Source organism: Panonychus citri, unplaced genomic scaffold, assembly GCF_014898815.1.
Source record: "Panonychus citri isolate SS breed McGregor unplaced genomic scaffold, ASM1489881v1 Contig00142, whole genome shotgun sequence".
Classification (NCBI taxonomy): domain Eukaryota; kingdom Metazoa; phylum Arthropoda; class Arachnida; order Trombidiformes; family Tetranychidae; genus Panonychus; species Panonychus citri.
Window position 1 is genome coordinate 674,344 of NW_026515547.1, and position 17,661 is coordinate 692,004.

General features: G+C 29.1%; 1 protein-coding gene across 2 annotated transcripts; it reads left to right on the forward strand.

Annotated features, from left to right (window-relative positions):
* The first annotated feature begins 11,674 nt into the window (after window positions 1-11,674).
* Window positions 11,675-17,331, forward strand: LOC128395886 (uncharacterized protein DDB_G0283357-like). 2 transcript variants are annotated; one of them, XM_053356363.1, is made up of 2 exons: window positions 11,675-11,866; window positions 13,749-17,331. In XM_053356363.1, exons 1-2 carry the CDS (start codon window positions 11,816-11,818, stop codon window positions 16,752-16,754), a joined length of 3,057 nt encoding a protein of 1,018 aa, XP_053212338.1. In that variant the 5' UTR covers window positions 11,675-11,815; the 3' UTR covers window positions 16,755-17,331. The 2 variants fall into 2 exon arrangements, with proteins under 2 accessions (XP_053212338.1, XP_053212339.1); XM_053356364.1 differs by having other exon boundaries at window positions 11,743-11,870.
* The last annotated feature ends 330 nt before the right edge of the window (window positions 17,332-17,661 follow it).

Consider the following 17,661-nt stretch of genomic DNA (forward strand, 5'->3'; position numbering starts at 1 on the left):
AATGATGATAATCATCATCTACCTACACTTGGGTTAGATTAATTGTAAGAGACGATAATCAAAAGGTTAATCTTAATCTTGATCCCATGTTGGTGATTAAAAAAAACTTACCTTTCCTCACGATGTATTAATAATAATAAACAAATGTAAGTTGATCAAACTTGTTAATTGTTAACTGATTATGAAATTAAATTAACTTTTCACATGTAAATTAAGCATTTTGTTGATGATTATTATGATATTTATCAGCAACAGAAATCATTAATTAGTTTAGATTGTGATTCAGTTCAATTGTTTCCTAATTATAATAAACAATCACCTCTGATCATGAACCATTGTTAACAATTAAATTGTTGCCAAATCATTAAGATAAACATTGATGATAATTGTTTTAATATCTTTGCTGTTATTTTAAATTTCAATTATCATTTATTTTTTTTGGGGAAATAAAATTAACAATTAAGAAAATGCATCATCATGTTTTTCTTTAACAGTTTCAACAATCAACAATCAACAAATCATCATTAATCATCACTCATCATCATCATCATCATCATCATTATCATTTCCTGTTAATTTTTTTTTCGCTGAATTTCTCACTCAATAATTTTAATTGTAATCAAGAGTTAACAAGAGTAATATTTTGACAGAATCAAAGATTAAGATTAGATTAACATGAAGATTAAATTAAATAGCGTCTGAATGGTGAAAGATTAGTAAATTGATTCCAATGGTGAAATATAATATTTTTACCTGGAAAAAGTTTATTAATCATTTGCATTTAACATAAATCATTATCTTTCTTGATCATTATCTTAAAACCATCAAAGGTGTTAAAGGTAATAATTATTAGCGATCAATGTTAATCTCGGATTTAAATTTGTTTTTTCTCTCTCTCTCTCTCTCTCTCTCATTTTGGTTACCTGAATGGTCAGTTTTTTTTTATATTCAGGATAATAAATGATGAGAATGAGTAAACTCATGATAGGTAATGTCCTATACTACGACCGTTTCAATGAATAACTGTTTCTTTTGAGTTCACTTTAAGATTTAAGGTCCATTGCAATGGTGATGGTGAAAGAGAAAAAAAAATTTGAACAAAAAAGTAACTTGGAAGAAGAAGAAGAAAAAATTATATGTATTAAAAAGGTAAGAAAGTAGAAGTGGGAGATGATGTTGGTGATGATGATGAAGGTGAAGGGAGACAAGAAGACCTCCTGTAGTTTTTAAGCCCTAAGGCAATAAATTTATATATATTTCAAGTTTTTCGTTGTTGTTTTTTTCCTTTGCTTTAAAACAACAACATCAACAACAACAACCTTGTGGCCGCAATGTTAACCGTATTATTGATGTACTTCAACTTGTCTCTCTCCTTTGGCCCTCTCAGGGGATGATAGAGGTGGGTGACGAGGGAGATAACATTATCTTGTTAGATGTGTATTAATTTTGGCTCACTGAGGTTGAGAGAAGACGAGAGAGAGAGAGAGAGAGAGAGAGAGAGAGAGACAGGTAATAAGGAGAGGAAGAAGGTGGATGATGATAAAGGGAAGGGGGTAAAATGGCAAGGTGCAAGGAAATGGATTTGCACAGTCGGTGGAAAAAAAATGTAACCGGTAATGTAGTTTAAGAATCAAATTGTTACTTTGGTGGTTACGAGACTGTGATTTATTTACCTGAGGTCCAAGGTAATAACAGTCCAAATGCAAATCTCAGAGGGACGATTATATTTTGTTAATCATCAAACATTTTACCCGGTTAATTGTTGCTAATTAACGAGACAGTAATTTATATTTATATAAATTTCGTTTCGTTTTGTTTGTCACTTAGTTTTATTGGTATTGATAGTTTGATCCAAATGCTTATCCAATATTTATTTTCAATGTATTAATATTATTTAAATCAATTTATTGTATTAGTTAGAAAAATGTTTGTTTTCATTTAAACTCTAATTTCAATCAACAGAGTAATTAAAATTAAATTAAATCATCAAATTAACTGATAGCTGAAAAGCAAATCATTATTAAATGTTGTTTTTTTGTTACCTGTTGATTTAATTTCACTGTCAGTTTTTCAGGGTAAACATTAATTAATGTTAAGAAATGAGTTGAAATGTAGTTAGTTAATAATGATGTTAATTGTATTTTCGGTAAAATGTTAAATTATTAATTCATTATTTGTATGAGGAGATGTTGTTGAAGAGGCTGAAGATGATAAAAGGTCTTAATATGTCTTATGAATTCATATCATCTTCATGATGAGAGAAAGATGAAATTCACTGAAAGCCGAAGATGATGAAGATGAAGATGAGAAAAAGATGATTTCTAATGAAGACACTTAGCAGGGATGCTGATAAATTGGTAAAAAAATGTACATCATCTTACATATGATTATGATAGTGATACAGGTAAGAAGATGAAGATGAACATTTTTTTCACCTTAAAATAAATTGATTCAAGAAGATGAGAAATCATCTCTCTCTCTCTCTCTCTCTCTCTCTCTCTCTCTCTCTCTCTCTCTCTCTCTGTCATCTTCATTTACTCTGTAAGCGGTCGCATCTTCATCATCTTCATCGTCATCATCCAGAAACAGAGAAACAAAATATCATCTTCTAATGGATGATAAAGACACAACATCATGTTGAAACTTTTTCGTTGGGACATTTTCTGTAGGCTGATTATCGTTAAGATTATTATATATTATTATTACTCATCTTTATCATCCTCCTTTTCAAATCTTCATTGATCTTCAGGAACATTTATATTATATTAATATGTGTTAAAGTAAATTAAAAAAAATTGGGAATCGTTGATTAATTGGATTAATCAAAGGTTATCTTAATTATTTCACGCTAATGAACTTGATTACTGAAATTCATGTCAAATATAAGTTATCAGTTTTTTAATAGTTTTTTTCTCATCTTCATATTTTCTTGACTTACCTGTGCATTATTTTTGATTGATTTTCTCATCTTTATCAGCTCCCTTTCCTCGTCATCATCTTCTTTCATCATTATTTTCCAACACCATCATCATTTCACTGATTAAACTTTTGAGATATTTTGACAACTTTTTTATTTTACAATTTCAAAATTTTCTTCTTGTTGATTTGCTATTTACCTTTAGGGGTTATCAAGGTAGATATTGATTGGAGATTTTTAATTATTGCATCTTCCATTGGGAATTATATTGAGATGGTTAAAGTGACAGGAGCAGTTTATCATCATCATCATCAAGGATGCGATGGTGATTGCATGAGGTTTTGCATCATTGAAATTGTTGCGAAAATGATAATAATTAACATCTTCCGGTTTTCTTATTATTTTTCTTTTCTTTTCTTTTCTTTTCTAGCTAAGACATTTCTACCTTTGTGTATTTACCTGTTCTTAGTCTTTTTCTTTATTTACTTACCTGATTTTTTCTTCTTCTTCTCTCTCACAAAACTATTAATATCTCCTCGATCTTCCGGTCACAGGTAATCATTACCGTTAATGTGGCAGCGATTCTCTAGCATTCAGAACCTGAATACACTCTCAAGATACTTCACCAATGTTAATTATCGTCATTAATTCAATTGATTACCTTTTTCTTTTAATACTAAAGAAAAAAGCTCGATTCCTAAATTAAGTAAACCGACTGTATAAAAATACTTTGATTATTTTTACCTTCGAACATTTTAATTATTTATATTACAACAATCTCTATAAAATTAATGAATTAATAAAATTCCAACTCAAAATATGAACAATAAATTTCATGATGATCATGATAGAAATCTTAATTAACCTAATAACCTTTTGATCAAAGTAATAAAGCTTTGATTAGTTGAACTTGATTGATTAGATTAGAGGCAAAAAAAACTAATATCAAAGTTTTAGATAATAACTATTAGGATTATGATTAACTACAGAGTGAGAGAGACTACAATTTATTAATTGCAATTCATTATATATTTTATGTATTTCTAGGGGGGAAAACGCTTTGAAAATGATAACAATCAACTAACAATTAATCAACAATCATCATCATTAAACATTCATATAATAGTTAAAAGAAGGACAAGATAATGATTATAATATATTCAAGAATCGAGGAAAATAATCTTGGTGAAATAAAGACTCAGATAAATAACAACAATTCCCAGCATGAAGATTAGCTGAATGATGGAGACAAAGAAAAATATGATATTTCTCATCCACTTGAATCTAATTAACGATAAAATGACCTCAACTATTATCATTTCCGTTACACAGGTAGATTGAAGGTACAATTGGACTTTGTCAGCAACAAAATGGATTCCGACATGAACGAAATTATCACAAATCCATCTATGTCTTTATAGGAATTGATGTGATATTTGATTGATTGGGAAATTGTTGCATTTGAGATTGAAAATCAATTGTTTAATTGTTGTATTCTGTAAACAATTTAAAAATTCACAATTCAAATATTAAGATGAATGTTAAAAATAACACTTAATTGTTGACCTAACCTTTTGTTGTTGTTGTTGTTGTTTATTGATGGTATTCATGTATATAAATATTGACTTGATCTTTTTGCTGTTTCCGGTTTTTTGATTTCATGAATCAAATGAACAACGAGAAAAAAAAAGTTAATCATCATTATAATTACCGGTTTCATAATTTATCTTTATGATTGTTAAATTGCAATTGTGATGATAAACAAATTTGCATTTGTTAAAGATGATTTTAGATGAAAAAAAAAGTGTTGGTTAATATTATCAACGTGCTATTGTTGATTGTTGATTAAATGAAGACACGTTCTGTTGATTGTTGTTGATCCAACACCAACAACAATCAAAAAGAACCACAGAAAATTAAACATCTACCTGTATAATTGATTAATGATTTGTTGCTGTTGTTGAGTAATAACAATCAAGTTTATCAATCTAAATCAATTTTATTGAAACTAAATTAAAATCAATTATTCCAGGTTCTGTTAACTGTGTTAACCTTTATATTTATATATATATTTTTTTTGCTATTAAATTGGTTGGGAAAAAAATACAAATCAAAAGATTATAATTATTGTAAATGGTTAACTTTTTAATTACGGTTAAATTGTTGTTTCTATCATTTGATTTAGTTGAGTTTTGCTCAACTTTCAATGAAAGTTTAAGCCATTGAGAGGATTATATTATAATCAGGATAATACTTATCATCATCATCATCATCATCATCATCATTACAGTTAATCAACTGTCAAGGGTAAAGGTTATCAACAGGATAGTTGATAACAGATAATATATTGATTTGGAAATGATTTAAATTGTTGTTTGTTTGTTACTTGTTTAAACGTTTAATTTAGTTGAGCCTCATGAGATTTGTTGATACTTTTAATTTTCAAGGTAATGGTTAACCTTGATTGCTGATAATTTAGTTAATTCAGTTTTGATTTCACAAATGTTAATTGTTATTATAATGATGATGATGATGATGATGATACTAATAATATTGAACAAATTTATGTATCAATAGATTGACAGTTTAAATTGATTTTTAAATCACAATTAAACAACAATCTCAACAACAATTAACCCATTCGTTATGTATTATTAATAGGATTTAGATTGTCTCTTTGTTAATTTATTTAAAATCAATTTAATCTCTTTCGCAAAGTTAATTAATCTCAATTTTTAATTAGTTATTGATTAAATCACGATGTTCCAGATTAAATTGTAATCATATACAATGTATATATATAAAATTAAATCATTTCAACAATTAAACCAAGAAAAAAAAAGATTTGATTCTTGACCACATAAAGTTTACAATTAAAAGTTGACAGTTAATTTAATTCACTTTCATTGAGATGAAAATGAATTACTATTAAAATTAACAACATACTCATAGTATTTACATTGGACTTGATTGTTAGATCACAATTAATTTGATTATTAATTGTTTTTCTATTCTTAATTGTTGTTATTATTACAACAACTAACTGGATAATAATATTATCACAGTGATAATATTTACCTATTGGCTATTTATAAACGTACATTATTATCACAATCAAATATTTGCTCTTGATATCAACAATTAAACTTGATCAATTACTTTATTTCTGATTCTGTATTTAGTTGAAGAAAAAAAAAAGTTAATTGTTGTTAAGTTAATGTTAACAGTAATTGGTACAATAGAAAATACTAAATTTTCAAAGTTTAATTGTAAGGTGTTAAGAAATGAAGCAATCAAAAGTTAATTCTGTTTGTTTATTTGCTCATTTTAAATTGATTAGTTAAATTGATTTAGATTGTTGAGATTTCTATTGATAACTTAAATGGTATCATCATCGATATATATATATATTAATTGTTGTTGTTTTGTATCACAATTTTTACCTGAAGATTTTGATTAACATTAAATGATTGATTTGATTGTCGTGAGTGATGATTAACTTTGAATTGAGTTTGTTTGTCAATATTTCATTACCTTGAGTCTAAACCATTGTTAATGTTTATTATTTATGATGTATAATATATTATGTCCAATGTTATGACCAGTGTCCACTCAACTCTCACTCAATCATTTACTTTCATCTCTCTCATTATATTGACCCTTAAAGTGACCTTTAATCTTGATAACTCAGGTACAGCTCATTGACTTTTAACAATAAACTAATTGTTGTAACAAAAACACGTGACAATTGATTACAATTAACGATTTTATCATTGATTACTCATTACCATTTACTATTGTATTACTTAAATCAATCAATCAATCAATCAAATATACACTTGAAATCAATTAGGTGAAAGAGAAACAATTTAATTTAATTTATTCATGATAAAAATTTATATAATTATGTACTTGATTGTTGATGTTGTTGATTACTCTTAATTATAATTAACTATCATTTTCATTGACCATTAAAGTGTTGGTAATTTTAATTAAGTTTCAATTATAATAACCATGAATGTATTAGACTGATAATGAAATAAACTAAATTGTAATTAAAAAATAAGTTGATTATCATTTATGGTTATCATCATCATAATCGTCATAATCAGTAAATCATCAGTCAATTGTTTCAATGAAATTGTATTGTTTTTTTATTCACAACAATTAACATTCATTTGATTAACCATTTACGGATAAACACTTGAACTTACCAAGGATTTGATTTAATTTAGTACAATTTATTTGTAATCAGTTCACATGAAAAACATTTTCAAGACAATTAGTTAATAATTGAAGGAAACAATTAACTATTAGTCTCTTAATTGTTTTAATAATCTAATAATCATAATAAACAAGATTAACTAAAGATTAACAAGAAAAGTTCATAACTTGACAGGAATTTGTATAAGATGAAAAAGGAAATTAGGTCAACAATGAATGAGTTTTGTATGAATGAAAGTAAATAGATGAGTGAATGAATGATTATACTACGATTACCTTAAATATCATCATCATCATCATCTTCATCTCTGTTGATTGTTCATTATCAATTTCATGTCTCACCTTTAATCTTGTTTATTGTATAATAGCAAATGATAACAATAGATTATCATTATTATTATTATTATAATGAACCTTTTGAAAAAAGGCTCGTGGCTAACTTGAGGTCATTCTCAATGATAATAGTGAGTAAAAGTACTGACCATTGGTTTAATTATTTCCAGGTAAATATCTTCATTTGCTAGAAACAGGATGATAATGATGATGCGAGGAAACGTTTTTCTTCATCTATTAACATGCTGACCCATTATCTTCATCATCATTATTGATATTTTTGCTATTATATTTGATCACACTCACAAAGGTTACTCAATATGGAGCCACCCACCGCCTCTTTCCCCATTCAGCCATTATTTCAACCTCTCTCATTCACTCTTCTTACCTGTAAAGGTTACCAGGAACCACTCCCCATCAATCAAAACAATTTTTTTCTTCTCAATTTCTTTTCTTATAATATATCACACAATCTATTATGTTGATTATCATTTATTATGGAAATGGTTAACACACAGGTAAACATAATACGTGGTAACGTTATTTAACGGGAACGTTAAATTATCGTTAAAGACCTCACAAGGTAAGAGGAAAATTTGATGTCTTTTTACAGGTAAATTGATATATGAATATCTTATTATACCTTTTTTCCTTTAAAGTTTGTATTATTATCTTTCACCAAGAAAAGAAACCATAATGTACAATATATATATTCAAAAATATATAAGAAAGAATAATAAATTGATATCATTTTCCATAGTGGACAATGTGTCAAGTCCTTTTAAACTGTACCACCCACAAGAAGATGATTATTGTAATATCTTAATTTTCAAGAAGATAATATTATATCATTTGATTGTTTGTATTAATAGGAAGAGGAAGAAGATGAGGGTGGATGAGTAAAAAGAAGGAGGTTTAGGAGGAGCTGGTCAGTTGATTATGGAGGTCTCTCTCTCTTCTCTCTCTCTCTCTCTCTCTCTCTCTCTCTCTCTCTCTCTCTCTCTCTCTGAGCCTTACTTACCACTAATTGCTTATGATTGTTGAAGATTTTGAATTCTAATTGGAAATCTTGATGTGTCTTCTCCCGCAATGATCTCTATGCCACCACAGGTAAAGACATTTAAGTAATAAAATAATCATTTACATAGAGATGATTGTTATGATCAAGTGGAAATGAAATTGGGTCAAATTTTTACCTGTCATCGGTTTCAATATGAGTTTTTTTGCTCATATTTGAATGCTAAGAAATAATAATGATAAGGGTAGAGAGAGAGAGAGAGATGTTGATGATGATGACGATGATGGCATTGTTGGCTTTAATAACAAGCCACTCCCTTTGTTCCTCCAAAAGGGGTGGTTGGTGGTGGTGAGGGCGGAAGTAGAAGGAGGCGGAGGTAAAAAAGTAAGAGAAAGAGACAGAAAAAGGATATTGATGCTGAAGATGAATAAGTTGGAGGAGGAATTATAATGATTCTGATGAGAGAGAGAGAGAGAATGTATTTTATTGATTTTCTTTTTATTTTCTCTTCCATGATTCTGATTCTGATACAGAATATTTATATTATGATGATAAGGATGATAAAAAAATGGAAGATGGTGACATGTTCAATGGACGAAAATCATGCGCAGGATGTGATATATTCATTCATTGATTGGTTGAAATTTGTACATGGAAACAAATCCTGATAATCAATTTGTTTCCGGGAATTGATTTTAATCAATTATTATTTAATCACAATTAACTAACCATTCGATTGTGTGTATTCACCTCAATTTAATAATTTACCTTTCAACAATAACAATTAACACACAATCTGACCAATAAAGTTTATTAAACTATTCACAATCAGAAAACAAATTTATTAATACAATAACAATTGATTAACAATCACAATTAATGTTTAATTGTTACTCTACCTCATAGATTGATTTACTTTCATATAATATAAAACTTATATATACTCTGATTAAACCATAGTTAATTGATTGTACCAATAACAATAACTTAAACAGTAAATTGTAATGCAAATCATATCAATCAGATTGATAATTTACCCAAACAATTAAAAGAAAAAAACAATTTTCTCAATCTACTTGTTAATCAATCGCTTCTCATGGTTTTCCTAAATCAAATCAACAAAGTATAATAATCAAACTTTAATTTTGATCAAATGAAACATCTAATTGTTTCCAAGTTTATTGTGATTAGAGTTAATCATATAAACCATAAAAGGGATTGGATTATATAGTCAACACTCAAGGAAAATCATGATAATTGAGTGTATATAATATTACCTGAGAAACCGGAAAATTGCCACTATCATCATTATCTTCACCTTTTTTTCATCATCATCATCATCTTTACTCTTTCTTTTTTCATCTATCTTCTCTTTCTTTCTGCTCATCTTTATTCTGCTCACGCTAATCCATGATGATGATGACAGTTTCTCTCTCACTATAGAGTCTATTCTTGTGATATTCAACTTTAAATAGGTTTTTGTATGGTGACATTTAAGTCGAGAATTGAGAATGATGATTTACCTTTGAAATAAAAGGTTCCAATGATATAATATCATTTATCCCTTTTGTTTCATCCTCAGTTCAACGTTTCAAGATTCATTATCTTTGTTAATTGTTTGCTTACTCTTTTTAATTACATCTCTCTTGTCATATATATATACTAAATAATTAAAGTTTCCATCTCTCATTCACTGTATTAGTTTAATTACGTTAATTAATAATTTGAATAATTGTCTCTACTATTATGATATATATGAGTAGTTGGTTAAGCTATTAACTTGATCATAATTAACATTAACTTTTCATTTTGTCTCTTCTTTACAATAACAATTAATACAATCAAAGTTTCTTGTTGATCAAAGTTTTTGCTTTTCGTTAATTGTTGTTGTTTCTGTTTGGATATTATTATATTCCTATAGAAATATATATTTATTGATTAACGTGATAATCATGGTGTTGATTGATTTTAATTAAGGTAATTTAGGTGGTCCCGTAAAATCATGTCAACGGAAATTGTCCTCGATTAACTGACAACCGTTAAGGTTAATTATCAACAGCAAGACCAATGCCATTGGACCAATTGGATATCTTAATAAATTTGACCAATAATCAATGATGATAATTGAATATCGATATCAATGGTAAAGAGTAAATTGTTAACAATATTTCACAATAAAAGAAATTAAGATTATATTATCCTGATAATTTCAACACGTTTGTCACAATAATAATTTAATCCAATCGGATAATAAAAAAAGATTAGAGATCAAAAAGATAATCCAACTTTCATGATACAATTTGATTGTTTATCATAAATAATTTATCAAAATCTAAGGTCCGAACATGAAAATTTACTGATAATCTAATAGGAAACTGACCAACAACAATGATAACAAAAAAAGTTAACATTGAATTGTATTTAATGCTTAACCATTAATGATGATAACATAACATTGATTGTTGTTGATGCAATTGAGATGATGATGAAAATCAAGGTAAAAGCTGTGAAAAAATTACAGAGAGAGAGAGAGAGAGAGAGAGAGAGAGAGAGAGAGAGAGATTGACCAATATATTAATGATATTAGATTGTTGATGATATTGTTTGACCAGTGTCCATGTTGATAACGATAATAATCACGCAAGTGAAAATATATTGCTCCATGAAGATAATAATACTTATATCATCTGCCTTTTATCTTTGCTTATCATCATCATCATCATCATCATAGTCATAGTTATCATCTTCTCTATCTTCCTACTACAATATAACAAAATCTAATTGTTGATAAAGTTCATAAGGTAAAAGGTAAAAGGCATAAATGATTGAAAAGCAAGAAATGATTATTATCCTGATTTTTTTTCTGATGGAAAAAAAAAGTTGCTCAAAAGAGGAGAGGGAGAGAGCGAAAAAAAATGAACCAGGTAAGAGCTCACTCAACCTCATCATCTTTTATCATCCTCGTCTTCCGAGTGACTCTCTCCTTTAGATGGCGTACAAGTCGCAGCTCCCACTCATCATTTTCATCCGAAAGTATTTTATTTTTCTTCATCATCATCACCATCAACAACAAACAATCAACATCAATCGTCATCAACGTTGTTACGTTTGTTTGATAAAAGTTTTTTTTTTGTTTCTTGCTTGTTGCCATCATTTTTAATTAATTAACCATCACCATCATTATAAATATTATATTTTATATATAATATATACTATATTTATAGTATATCTTCAACGTGCAACAATCAACGTCAACAATTAACAATTTAACAGCAATTGTTTTCCCATTGGTTTTCAAATTATCATCATAATTAATTGTTTCAATGACGCTCAGTCAAGGTATGGATTCAGTTCATAGTGTCCCTGATGATGAGGTAAGTTAGTTAACTTAATTATCTTCTAATTGTCATTTTATAATAATCAGTACATTGGAATAGTTTAATTAACATTTTTATGACAATTTAAAGAAAAACAATCAAACAATTAGTCTTTTAAAATGAGTTGATTCAATTCAATTGACCTGGAAAAGAAAAATGAAAATCAATAAATTGTTTACCTTAACAATTTGTTTGATTATCACCTAATCATAAATGATGATGATGATGATGAAAACTTGACACTCAAAACTGATTTGATTGTTAGTCAACTAATTGTTACTCATTATTATCACCTTATCCTACCTACACCAGAAAATGAAATTAAATTGATTGTGAAGTTAAACAATTTAGTGTATATAAATTGAATTGCAACAATGAAGATTTGTACTTAATTGAATTTAACTTTATGGTTACGATTAATCAAAGTGAAAGTAGATTAAATCAACAACAACAACAATTTAATATCTCTCATGAAAATATAATCAATTGAAATCAATTCTAATCAACCAATTGAATTTAAGATTATATGTAAATTTCTCACCATTTAATTTAATCAATGATCAATATTTTTAATACAATTGTCGATGATCATTCATATAATAATAATTAATAGTATTTAATAGTAAATCAGATTAGCAACAATTAGATTTTATTAATGTTTTTGATTGTCTGATGATGATGAGAAAATTTAAAAGGATAATTATTACTATGATAGAAATGAACTTTCAGAACTGAATTAATCTGATTGTGAGTCAATTTTATTGTTATAAATAAATGATAAAGTAATCATATGAAAACGATATTCAATTGAAACGTTGAATTGTATTAATATCAAATAAATGTTTTCAGAAATGATAATAAAAATATAATTATTATCACAATAGATAGCTTGTTATTATTATTGATATTGAGAGATGATATTAGTTGATTGTTGAGCAGGAAATACAGAGAGAGAAACAAAAATCAATTCCTACCTGGTGGAAATGAGAGATGGTCAAGATTAGGATAATAAGGAAGATGGAAGATGATGAAGAGAGAAAAAAATTCATAAGATGAAGGATGATATTCCAATGATGATGATGGGTAGATAATTAGTTTGGCTCTCTCTCTCTCTCTCTCTCTCTCTCTCGTCATTAATCACATCGGCTTACCGATCTTCATCAATTTTTTGTTGATTATCATCCTCATCCTAGCACACAAACTCCCTGCAGAGGTTAAAACAACTAACATATTAGACTCAGGTAACAAAATAGATTAGTACTTGACCAGAATACATACTTGTTGTTGTTGTTTACACCACTCATTGTGTTATAATAATGTTACATGAATATAAGGATAAGGAGGAGGAAAAGTAGGAGGAGGAGGAGGTGATGGTGGAGAAAAAAAGAAAGAGAGAGAAAGAGGAAAATGATGATGATAATCATCATTTGATGCGCAGCTTAGTCAATATTTAATACGATATGATGATGATAATGTTTACCCAATAATTTGATTGGTTGTTTATGTATATAAATGCGCAACTTAATCTGTCTTAACAAATTGTCTCTTATTTATCCTCATCATCATTCAGCATCATATTAGCTGTGATGATGATGATGATGATGATTTTTTCTTCTTCTTCTCATCATCGATTTGAAGATTCCCTGGAGTGAGAATTACAAATCAGAAAAACAAAATATACAAAAGTGTAAATACTCACAATCTTATTATGAATACAATGGAATCGGATAAATTAGTGAGCTAGAGAGAGAGAGAGAGAGAGTAAACAAGGTTTCATTTTTTATCATCTTCTTCTTTCTCTTAATCATCCTTATCATCATCTTTCATCCTTATATTAATCCTTTTGTTTCTTTTCATCCTGTTTGGTGTTTATTCACAGATTTGGCAAGATTTAGCGTTTGTTTTGTGTGATCCGAGTATGGTCATCAATGAAACATTATCTACCTCATCATCATCTTCTTCTTCATCTTCATCATCATCTTCCAGGCCACTATTGGTCAGAAATAATCACAATTCATTAACAAATTCATATCTTACTCGATTATCAATTGTACCTTCATCATTAGCCTCAACTACAACCAACACAAGCCCATCAACATCACCCGGAAACAATATGATGATCAATGAACATCCAATGATGATAAAACGTGAAAAACTTGATGATTCAGTTGAAATTAATTATATCAATCTGAGTAAAATTAATCAGCCAAATAACAATGATTCAAATAGTAATGATAATAATGAAGATATTGTTAATAGTGACCAAGATTTAGTTAAATGTTTATTAACGATTAATCAATCAATCATCAGCAATGGTAACAAAAGTAACGGTAAACATTTAGATGATAATAATGAAATTAATAATAAAAGAAATGGTAATAATAATAATAATAATAATAGTAACAGCGATGGGAACAATTTAAATTGTACTAGTTTAACTAATGGCAATGAAAATACAGTAACAACAATTAATGGTGATAATGGTAAACAAAACATTGATTCAAATAATGATAATGATAAAGATAACAACAAAAATAATTCATTGATTAGTAATGAAAATGATGAGATTAATGATAAAGATGAAAATGTAATCACAAGTAATCATAATAATAGTAATCATTCAAGTCCATTGAATGGTGTTAATTGTGATGATGAGACATCAGATGATCTCAATGGATTAACAACATCATGGAATCATCATCAACCCAATCAACAACAACATCACCACCATGAGATGGTTTCAAGTGCCAAGGATCCAATGATCTGGTCTAACTCATCATCAACAACAACAACAACATCATCAAGCCAAACTCAATTAGCCCAATCACCAACCCAACAACAACAACAACAACAACATACAAGTACCATGATCAACATCAATGTCAATGGTAATGCTTTTCAACCCGTTGAAACTTTAAGCTATTTCTGTGATTCCCCTTTGAATGATCATCATCACCAATCTACTCTTAATCCTCATCACAATTATCCCTTAAATGGCTCAAACAGTAATCACGGTTTTACCTCTTCAACCTCCCCTACCATTGGACCAACAACAACATCATCATCTACAACGACAACACCAACAAGCAACACTAACACTGGTGCTAACGGCTACTCATGTAAATACTTTTCACCTTCACCAACATCATCATCATCTCCCGCCTCACCAACCAATCAATTGGTCTCTTCTTCATCTTTATCACCATCAAATATAAAACCAACAGTCAACTCGATACTTCCAAATGGCTCACTGTCTTCAGTATCTTCTTCAACCTCATCCCTATCGTTATCTTCATCTTCGTCCTCATCATCCTCGTCATCACCTTTTGATAACAGTTCAAGTTTAGTTTCATCCCTTTGCGGTACCTTAATACCCTTAATGGGATCGCAAATGTCACCACCAGCATCACCACCCAACGAGAACAAACCTTATATCAACCACCAATACCCTCCACATCATATTCACCATCATTCAAATCATCATAATCACCACCACCATCATCAACAACAACAACCACATAACCAACATCACCAACAAAACCAGCAATATCTGAATTCCAGCAATGATGAACAATCAATTAAACTAGAACACAATCATATATCTCATCATCAACATCTTCTTCATCATCAGAATACAAATTTCAACACCAATAATAATCATTTGCCATTAAATCATCATAATAATCAACAACAACAATCTCATCTTAATCATCACCATCAACAGCAACAAAATAGATTACAGCAAATGACAAATCTCAATTATTCTGGAGACATTTATTTAAATGGTAATCCCCAATCAATTGATCATAATCCAAGTGCCCCTTACACCCTGAATACCCCTGAATACACTTCCTATATCTCACCAATACCTGTAACTCCTACTTACGGATCACGTGGTATAACCACACCTCCATCACCATCATCAAGTAATGATCAAGAAATGTTACTTAGTTCAGGTCATCTGAATCATTTGAATCAATCTCATCATCATTTTCAACAACAAGCTCATCCCTCACAACACCATCAACAAGAGACTGATCATCATTCACACCATCAAAATGTACGTTACAATAACGTACGTTACAATCAAAATGATGGTTATTATGAATCGACAACAATTATGGTTAACCGATCAACAGTTAATGGTTTACCGATAACAAATGAACACAATCAACAACAACAACAAGATCATCTTCCTCATCAGCAACAATCAACACACCAATCACATCAACAGCAGCAACAACAACAAGCAAATCCTCATTTACATCACCACCACCAACAACAGCAACAACAACAACAACAACAACATGCTCATCATCATCACCATCATCACCACCACCAAATAGCCCCATTAACGGTGTCGATAACTGCAACAGTTAACCCACTGATACCATCATCATTAGGTAGTTCAAATCTTATACCACCTTCAACTACACCCTCGCAACCACCTCAATCAGTTCATATGCAACAACAGCATCAACCACCTCCAACAGCACCGAATGTAGCAACAACAACAACGACAACATCTTCGACAGGACAAAAAATTGGATCAACAACGTCAATAGGAATTGTGGTTAAAAGTCGCCGTGGACGACGAAGCTCAGGTCGTAAAAAGGTTACAGTTCATTATTGCTCATATACAGGGTGTGGTAAAAGTTATTCCAAATCTTCCCATTTAAAAGCTCACCTTCGAACCCACACCGGTGAGAAACCGTATCACTGTAACTGGAAAGGGTGCGGGTGGAAATTTGCCCGATCCGATGAGCTTACCCGACATTTTCGTAAACACACCGGTGACAAACCTTTTCAATGTCGACTTTGTGAACGAGCATTTTCCCGTTCAGACCATTTATCCCTTCACATGAAGAGACACACAAATCTTTGAACAAAACGAGTGAAAAAAAACACCAAAAAAAACAACTCACACCATCAACAATTAGCTAATTAGTTAGACAATACTTGCATTTAAAGAGGAAGCAGTATAATAGAAATTAAATTAACTCAAAAATCTCTTAATTTAGATGGTAGAAAATTGAAAATCCGATTCATTAATTGATCAATGCAATTTTACAATCTCTCCGATGAATAATATTCAATTCATTCATTAATATTATTAGAAGAAAATTGTTTATATTAATTATTCTAAACTACATATTACCACACCCTGAATTTGTCTCTCTCTCTCTCTCTCTCACCTTTGCCATCATCTATCATCTTCATTTATCTCCCATTTCCTCTTCCGTCACCCAGAAAAAATCACCAACTTCTTACCTCTCGATTCCTTCCAATTGAACATTCGTCTTCCTTATATAATCAATCAATTGTATCATAAAAACAAATAATTTTAGTGTAACAAAGTCAAACAAACAATTTAAATTAATATAACAATCATGATATTATATTAATTATGATAATCATAATGCTAATAATAATAAAAAAACAACCAACAATCAACACTTGAATATACAACTTAATGTATTTACTATTTATCGATTGAACAATTATTAGAAGAAAAAAAAAACTTATTGATCAGTAAAAATTGATTTGATTACATTATGATTACCAATTAACATTAGATTGTTAATATTTGATGTTATTATTATTACATGATGATGATTGCGTTTTTTTTACATTTTAAATGAGTGACAAGTGTATTACATGTCAATTTGAGTGGATTTTATCATTGGTACGAAAAGTGACCTTAAAACTCCCACAAGGATGAGGATAAAATGATGATGAAGATAAATAAACATATTAGATTGATTGGGAATTGATAATAACATCATGTTGGT